This window comes from Eptatretus burgeri, chromosome 12 (assembly GCF_056783735.1).
Source record: "Eptatretus burgeri isolate ZD-2024b chromosome 12, Ebu_testis_v1, whole genome shotgun sequence".
Classification (NCBI taxonomy): domain Eukaryota; kingdom Metazoa; phylum Chordata; class Myxini; order Myxiniformes; family Myxinidae; genus Eptatretus; species Eptatretus burgeri.
This window is the reverse complement of record NC_140972.1, coordinates 45061815-45071223: the sequence shown is the minus strand read 5'-3', so window position 1 is coordinate 45071223 and position 9409 is coordinate 45061815. Positions and strand designations below refer to the sequence as shown.

Here is a 9409-nt window from a genome sequence, read left to right as displayed (position 1 = left end):
TTTTGAACGAGCTCATTCATTCAGCATTTGTTTTCTGGTGTCATTGCCATGGTAGAGCAATTGCTGCATGCCTTGTCTTTGTGGTCGGTTTGTGTGTGCATGTGTGTGTGTGCTGGACTACACATCAACAGTAGAGTGGCCAGACATTTTTCAGATACATGCGATTGTCAACAGGATATAGTCCAGCAACAGAGTTCAGAATGTCAGCGGCTGTGAGAGTGCAACCTGATCTAATAGTGCCAGACTGCCTGACTCAGCAGTCAGTCAGTCCCATAAAAAAGAGAGAGCTGATCCAAGGGAGCGACAGAGGACTGATTGAGAAAGAGACAAAGGCCACTCCTGCATGCTGACAAAGACCCGTAGAGGGAGGAGTCATCTCTGTCTTTTTATGGGGAGGGGGGGCGGGGGCAGGACATGTCGTAAAGGCTCCTTTTCTTCGACACATCATACAACAGGGTACAACCTCTGAAGCTACATGAAAATAATGCTGTTTAACACCTTAATATTGATATTTGGCCATCCCCATAAACGCAACTTTACGATTCGGTTATAATTTTTAAAAAAATAATTCTAAAAAGAAATAGCCTTCTTTCTTACCTTCCTCTCTTCAGTCGATATTGCAGTTGAGACACTGAGTCTGTTGTACCACTTGTTAGCCACCCCACTGGCAACTTGCTTCAACGAGTCAAACTGTTTGCTGGTCCACAAGGGCGGTGTTTTTGGGGGGCGGCTGCCAGGTGAGGAGTGAACACTATTCCGGTTAGTCTCCCCATGGATAGAGAGGGCATGAAAGGTCAAAGAGCGTGCTACTGAGGCAAAAGGAGTTGCTGGACTACTAAGACGGCGAAAGAGGTTTCGGCGAGTTGATGGCATTCTCGCAAAGTTCTGTCTATTTGTGGTGGGTGTTGACCCTTCGCTCTCTGAAGATGCGCCCCATGGGACGATTTTACCAGCATGCTCAAAGCGACGGGCAGTACGTGGCAGTGTTGCCCTTGGCCAACCACGTTCAAGTGGACGATCATCCTCAGCAACCAACATTGAAAGGGGATCACAACCCACAGAAACACTGGTACGCAATACAGGTCGTGGAGCTGAAAGGATCCGGCCACCCACACCCACTAGACCCTGCTCATCCTGTCTTACATAATTTCTGCTGATGCTCTCATCAACATCTTCCTTGGTTTCCGAGGGTGAAGACACAGATGGAGTTCCACTATAAAAGCTGGAAGAGTCTTCCCCTTGCAGTATTTTTTTCTTCGTGCATGCTTGCCCGATGTTCATCTCTCTTTCTACATGATCAAGTTCATTGCCAGAATACTGTTTACTTGTTACTCCATTCTCAATGCCTTTGTGCTTCTCTTGGTCATTTCTTTGGGATTCCAAGTTGCAGTCATGAAAAACTTCATCTTCATCAGCAGCTGCAGAGAGGCATATAGAAATGGCACACAGTTAGTTACTTACCGAAGGAAGAATTCAAACCACAAAAGATTAGACTTTGTTCTACCTTTGTCTTCGGCACCAAAAGCCATTGCTTATTATTGGATATCTTGAATGGCTTCAAGATCATCGACATATGTATTAAGAACACCTGCGGGAAGGTGCATGGTTGGACTGTCGTATATACTGTGTGCGCACTTGGAAATAGGGACGGGGGCGGGAGTGGTGGTGGTGGAGAGGAGATGGAGAGGAGATGGATGGTGTAGCTTGTACACAGATATAATTAACTCTAAATTGTTTTTGGAACAAAGAATTACATCCTGTTTGAGTGAAAAGAGGGGTGGTGTGGGGTGGGAAGACTGCAAATGCAATTCAAAATTTGAAAGCCCATTTTCTGTATTAATACAAACATGAAAATGCAAACAAATACAGTGCCATTGGGACCATACTCTGTGCAGTGTTGGTGCTGCCCAGGCAGTCTCCTTGGCTATTGGGCACAATCCTGGACAGGTCACCACTCCAACACAGGATACCAGCATGCTGGCAATCATTTTGCCGACCTCAGAAGGATGACAGGAAGAGTCAACCCCACCTGGTGATAATTCAACAACCGAGGGGGATTTGAACTCAGGATCCTCGGATCCCAAGCTCACCACCCTAACCATTAAGCCAACACCAGGCATAAAGTCGACACCCCTCTTCAAAATCTTTACCTTTTGTTGCCTTATAGCCTGAATTAAATTGCATTAAATCGGACTTTTTACCTCCACCAGCAAAAGTGAAGGAGGTTATGTTTTCACCCCTTTCTGTCTGTTGGGTAGTCGATCTAGTCTACCCTTATTATCAGCATTTCCGTCGATATGTTTGTCTGTCTGTCTGTTGGGTAGTCGCTCGAGTCGAAAAAAAAAAATTTTTCAAAAAAAAAAACATTTGAAATTTGTTCTACCCTTATTATCAGTATTTCCAACGATATGCTTGTCTGTCTGTCCCTCTGTTTGGTCCAGTGCTCCGTTAAGACAATGGCGATTTCGATGAAACTTGGTTGGTAGGTTCATACCAACCATGACCAAGTTGTGTGCAAATGAGAACCGTTGCTATGGACCCATCAGTTGCCTAGCAATGGACCTTTGAAATTTTCATTTAAAAAATCTCAAAAATTATTTTTTTCGAAAATCAAAAATAGGCCCATGAGCGACTGTGGGCAGTACATTGAGCCATATTGTTAAAAAAATTTTCCAGCCGGATCCTATGAAAACTGTCGGAGAAGATAGACTTTGAATGAACCCTGGTCGAAAACAATAAAAAAACGAAGTTTGTTATATCTCAGAGACTGAGTCAGATATACATGAAACTGGTATGGTAAGTTCATGGTATGTCCTAGTTATGTGTGAGAAAGAACCGTTGCTATGAACGCTTTTGTTGGCTAGTAACGGCTGAAAAACGACTAAATTCGACTTGATCGACTACCCATGTCCACCTCCGGCTTGTTGGGTAGTCGATCTAGTCGAAAAAAAAATGAGATTTTTTTTTCTACCCTTATTATCAGTATTTCCGTCGATATGTCTGTCTGTTGGCTGCTCACTTGAGAGCACCCTTATTCTGGACATTTCCATCTGTCTGTCTGTCTGTCCGGGAAACTTTGGTCAAGCCTAGGGGCTAAACCACTCAACCGGTTCCAATGAAATTTGGTAGGTAGGACCAATATTTCTGGGAATCGTGTGCTTTCAAATATGGGACCACGGGCCCTAGCAATGGCATAGCAACGGCCCTTTAAAGTGGTCAAAAATCGAAAAAAAAAATCAAAAAAAATCGAAAAATCGAAGCTTAGAGTTCTGTGTGCAATCTATCTCGCTCCCTTCATGCCAATTTGCAGCCCTAACAAAAATATTTTTTAGGAGGAGATAGGTTTTGGGCGAGTACATGTCAAACATTTCAGAAACGGTTAATTGTGAATATCTCGAGGAGAAAGAGTCTGAATTTGATGAAACTTGGGTGAAATGTGTACAATGTGGCAAGCATGTACACAAAAATGAATGGTTGCTATGCACACCTCCATTGCAAGGCAACAGCTAAAATACTTTATCGTACATCGTACACTTATTGCGGACTGTACAAAAAAATCAATACATCCGAAACTGGACCTCCGAGGGACCTGTTTTTTTTGTGCCAAAGGAGAATGTCTTACAGCATCATATAAAAGAATTAAATTGATGCTTTCTGCACTCAATTGAACCTCATTCCTTCCCATCATGGACCTACACGTGGCGCTGCTCAGCTGGATCATGTACTGATTTCTGAACAATATACAAATTACGAAAATCTCCGATACATGCATACTCTAACTTTCGCTAATTTGTACTCTGATCGTCGCGCCGTGGCCATTCGATTGTCAAAGAATGAAATTGATTGACAGCATGTACATGAATATCGGCTAGTCGTGTCGGCCAGCTTTCCATAGAGAGCGAGCAGCCATGTCGCCTACCGGCTTGTTGGGTAGTCGATCTAGTCGGAAAAAAAAAACTTTTTTGGGGGGGATTTGTTCTACCCTTATTATTAGTATTTAAAATGGCGATTTCGATGAAACTTGGTTGGTAGGTTCATACCATGACCTAGTTGTATGCAAATGAGAACCGTTGCTATGGACACCACCGTTGCCAAGCAACGGGACTTTGAAATTTTTGAAAAATCATAAAAAAATTATTTTTTCGAAAATCAAAAATCAGGCCACGAGCGATTGTGGGCAGTACATTCAGCCATATTGTCAAAAATTTCCAGCCAGATCCTATGAAAACTGTCGGAGAAGATACACTTTGAATGAACCCTGGTCAAAAACAATAAAAAAAACGAAGTTCGTTATATCTCAGAGACTATGAGTCAGATATACATGAAACTGGTATGGTAGGTTCATGGTATGTCCTAGTTATGTGTGAGAAAGAACCGTTGCTATGGACCCCTCCGTTGCCTGGCAACGGCCGAAAAAAACTCTAAATGTGGGAGTATTTTAATGAAAAAACAATCTGCAGCATTAACCCTTGAAGCTAGAATCATGAATTTTCTTGTGCTTAATCCTCAGGTCATTTCCCATCGAACAGGCCCATCGCGTCAGGTTCTATTGGGTAGGCGACGACCCATGTCCGCCTACCGGCTTGTATGTATATCTGTTCGGTCCAGTGCTCCGTTAATACAATGGCGATTTCGATGAAACTTGGTTGGTAGGTTCATACCATGACCTAGTTGTGTGCAAATGAGAACCATTGCTATGGACCCATCCGTTGCCTAGCAACGGACCTTTGAAATTTTCAAAAAAATCTCAAATTTTTTTTTTTCGAAAATCAAAAATCGGGCCACGAGCGACTGTGGGCAGTACATTCAGCCATATTGTCAAAAATTTCCAGCCGGACCCTATGAAAACTGTCGGCGAAGATAGACTTTGAATGAACCCTGGTCGAAAACAATAAAAAAATGAAGTTAGTTATATCTCAGAGACTATGAGTCAGATATACATGAAACTGGTAGGTAGGTTCATGGTATGTCCTAGTTATGTGTGAGAAAGAACCGTTGCTATGGACGCTTTTTTTGGCTAGTAACGGCTGAAAAACGACTACATTCGACTTGATCGACTACCCATGTCCGCCTACCGGCTTGTTTGTTTGTCTGTCTGTGTGCAGGATATCTCAAAAAGTTGTGCATGGAATCGGATGAAATTTTGTAGACAGGTTGACTGTGTGACAAGGGCAAACTGATTAGAGTTTTGTGAATATCTGGTACTATAATTTTTTAAGTGATTCTTCACCATTGAAAGATGGGACCAAAAACAATATATAGCACGATATCTCAAAAAGTTATGGATGGATTCGGATGAAACTTGGTGGACATGTTGGGTTGTGTGTGTGTGTGTGTGTGTGTGTGTGTGTGTGTGTGTGTGTGTGTGTGTGTGTGTGTGTGTGGTGTGTGGTGTGTGGTGTGTGTGTGTGTGGTGTGTGTGTGGTGTGTGTGTGTGTGTGTGTGGTGTGTGTGTGTGTGTGGTGTGTGTAAAATCATGTTTACAAGAAACGATATTCCTCATTCCTCAACATCCAAATTGTTTCTGAGTAAAAGTTTGATGATTGTGGTTGATTGTATGACTTTCTGCAAAGCAAAACAAACAAACAAAAAAAAACACCCTTATTCTTCAGCACCCTGCATTGTACATGGTTTAATGTGATAACGGTATTACATTTCTGAGACAAACACAGTGGGTATAGTTTCCAAAAGGAAATTTAATTGTGCATTTTCACTCCAACTTCAGTCAGTTTGGAGTTATTTGAGCAAGACCATATTTCTCCACATCTGATTTCAAAAATATGTGAATTGCATGATGTAATTTCCATTTCAGTTGAATTTTAAGCAATAAATGCAAATAGCGAGAAATGGATTGACACAGGAAGATGATTCTTCAAGTGTGAGAAAATGAGTAGAGAGGAGGAGAGGTGAGTGGAAATCCTGGACTTTGTAAAGTTAAAGAGCTAATTATCTGGGAGAGCTTGGAATAAGATAAGGGAGAGATGTCAGAAGCGACAGGAGAGTGCAAGACCAGATGAGAGGCAGTACAACATCAAGAGGTCCATTTCAGTATATGATAAGAAAACCAGCAGGCCCTGTGTCTTGACCACTTCTTCCAATAATGCTGCAAATGATGTCCAATATATTTGGTATCCACAGCATCCATGAGGCCAAAAAAAAAGCATATACTACTTAATTTACAACAAAATATTGTAGGACAATGATCGAAGGTTCTGCTAGTTGAAAAAAAGACAGCCGAGTAGAGAAGGTCCAATCTGTAGCTCAGAAAAGTGATCTACCAGGAGAGATCCTGGCCGACAATAAAAGCCCAATACTGTAGATTATGTGATTGAATATCTTCTAGAGTGTGAGCAGGTTGATACTTAAGGAGAGACGAGGTAATGAGGTGAGACTTACCTGGATTGAATGTAATTTTTCATGTGCGAGACCTCCATTTTCTGATTTGGAGGTTTGCGAATTCACATGCTGTCAACAGCATAAATAACTGTTTGGTATAGTGCAAAGTAATCAGAAAAATGGAAACGTTTTCTAGGGAATCAGGTCATGAATGAAATCCAGGAACAGAAGCAGACCTAAAATGCTGTGTTGGGCTAATCATAAGAGCAAAGATGAGGGGAGCAGGTAAAGGACTTGCGATGTTGAGGTAATGACAGAGTTAAACATACATGTCCTGTGGCATGTGTCATGTGTCGTATATCCTAAACTAAATTCAGAAGAAAGAAAGAAATATTCATCAAAACTCACCCTCCTGGGTGTCATCCTGGGGTCGGATTGCCTCCACTTTTTTATCATCGTCCGATATAATATCCAGCAGCTGTGAGCCACAAAGTGAAGCCTCAGCTGAAGTATCACTCGAGCTTTCCTCGTGGGCATTGTCATTTATCATACCATCTAAGCATGGAAAAATTGGATTAATTTTTTTAATGGCTGGGGAGTAATCAACAAAAAGGCATCTAATACATGAGTATACATCACAATGTTTGCACACATATGCCCACAAACGCTATAGTTACTGGTTAGATCTCACAAACACACCAAATGTAGATAAACGCAAATAGCTACGTTGTTTCTCAATGGACAGCACCTGTGTACGGTAATCAAGAAATTGTTCATATGCAAGAAAACGGTGTTACACAAAAGCTTCTGGCAGGATCAGCTGAGCACCAAAATGAATGCAAAAAAAATTTAAATAAAATAAATAAATATTTAAAAAAGACGGTTGGTTTGTGACCTTCAGCTTAGAACCTCAAGATTATTTTGGTTGGTCTGCAGCAGCAAATGTTAGTACTACATGCCAATAGGTACCAAAACAGTAAAAGGGAGCCACAGGTTTAAGCATGAAGGGCAGACAGCGACATGAAGTGTGTGAAAGGTTTGATTGCCAGGTGGTACAAGCTGCTTCCTTGCTTCACATTGAGCATTTAAAAGGATATGAGCATGGACAATCCCCATAAGTTGGCATCCATGGGGAGGAGGAAATTCCCTGCTTAGTGCAGTGAGAAATGCGGTGTCATTGTCGTGGGGTCCTTGGTACCTAGAGTACCCCGTGAAGTGACGTCACTTCCTCCAAGCTCAGTGGCTGTATTTGTCTCATCTAACAGTCTCATCTAACGTGTGTGTGTGTGTGTGTGTGTGTGTGTGTGTGTGTGTGTGTGTGTGTGTGTGTGTGTGTGTGTGCACGGGGAGGGTGGTGGCAGCTCCACCATGAGCCTTAGATCCTGTTAAAAAAAAAAAATATATATATATATATATATATATATATATATATATATATATATATATATATATATATATATATATATATATATATATATATATATATATGGAGCAGCACAAAAATATCATGTTTTGCACAATAATTCAACCAAGTGCCAAAAGGAAATCATTAACTGTTGAGAAAGGCTTGCAGTAATTTATTATTCTGCTGCATGAGCAGTTTGAGCATTTCATACAAATGATGATGGAGATTCAGACGGACGGTTATTTTGTAGTTTTATTCGATGATTACCAAGGTGAAATGCATTACGAATTAGTTACATAGGGTATTAAACAGCACCCCCCCCCCCCCCCACTCAAGATATCCAGAAACAGCTGGAGATGAATGTCAATGGCCATTACTTTAGAACTACAGCCACCAATAAATGTTTTTAATTTCCCATGCACCAATGCTCTTCCAAAAGATAGCAGTGTCTAAGAGCACATTTTGGGCAAAGAGTCGAGTTAGTAAGCAATCGTTTACATCTGCCTGATACACAAAGCTCTCCCACCCACCTTCCCCCTCCTGAGAGCCTGCCTCAGCTAAAAATTGAATTAAAGTCATTACCATTAAGGACACTAATGGTTGTCGCAAATAATATTTCTAAGAGTCCTTCCAGTGATGTGTGAATTTTGTCATAAAAATAAATTATTTGAAGAAACAATATATAATCACCGGTTTCTCAGATGTGCCAGAGGTATTTTATGAAATAATCAGACGTAGACTTCAGTGAAACACATGGTTTGACCTGTGCTTTATGTTATCGAGATCACATTTGCACAATTTGTGTGCAAGCCCATGCTGAGCAGTATAGTGGGTACGTAGTTGTTAGGAACAGTGTGCAGCTGTTTTAAGAACAGGTATGAATGTTCAGTTACCTGCTTCACTGGCTCTGGTGCCCGTGAGGGGACGTAATGCAGAAATTCCTTGCCGGAAGCAAGCAACAGCTCTAACTACGTTGCGCAATTTCATCCACAGGAAGTAGCCACTGCGGCCACCAGTTGGCCACTTGCTCTCCAGTACTGCCTGGGGAGGAAAATAAGTGATGTGGATAAACAGGACAGTGGAAACAGGACCAAAACCATAACACTTGCGCAACAATGGACAAACCCACACAAACTTTCCCGAACAAGGCTAGTTCTTCATTCTACTTCCATTATAACATGGCAGTGATGGAAAAACTTGAGCGTCATGGTAGACATCAGGGTACTCTTTTGGAAGCAATTCTGTTCATTTAAAGACCACACTATAATTCGATAATGTGATTAGAGCATAACTGAATAAGTGTGTATTTGTGAGATTGGTGAAGAACATTCGTTTTGTGTAAAGAACGATTTGATGATGGAAAGTATTCTTTGAACGATGAACTTTATTTTGCTTCGTTTTGTGTGGTCATGCTGACTGCATTTTTGGGGAGGGCCATCTTTATAATTACTATATCACCACCAGAATTGGTGGTGTAATTGTTAGAGCGTCCACTCTGAGTCTGGGAGGTTGCCAGGTCAGCAGTTCTAACCCGGCTGAGTCATAACAAGGACTTTAAAAATGGTACATGCTGCTTCCTTGCATGATGCTCAGCATATAAAAAGGATAGAGCACAGGCAAACAGCCATATGTTGGCGATTACAGTGCAGGCTTTGATGGGTTCAATGG

General features: G+C 41.5%; 1 protein-coding gene across 8 annotated transcripts in view; it reads right to left on the bottom strand.

The window, feature by feature from the left end:
• The window catches only part of LOC147015523 (C-myc promoter-binding protein-like), a 215415-nt gene that overhangs the window by 60797 nt on the left and 145209 nt on the right, over positions 1–9409 (bottom strand). For all 8 annotated transcript variants that reach the window (XR_015050358.1, XM_085850314.1, XM_085850313.1 and 5 more), the window contains 3 exons: positions 8635–8782; positions 6745–6891; positions 598–1418 (listed from right to left, as the gene is read on the bottom strand). Coding sequence is in view for 7 of the 8 variants with exons in the window: in XM_085850314.1 (XP_085706440.1) it covers positions 598–1418; positions 6745–6891; positions 8635–8782 (1116 nt within the window). In the remaining variant the exon portion in view is untranslated. The remainder of the gene's footprint in view (positions 1–597; positions 1419–6744; positions 6892–8634; positions 8783–9409) is intronic.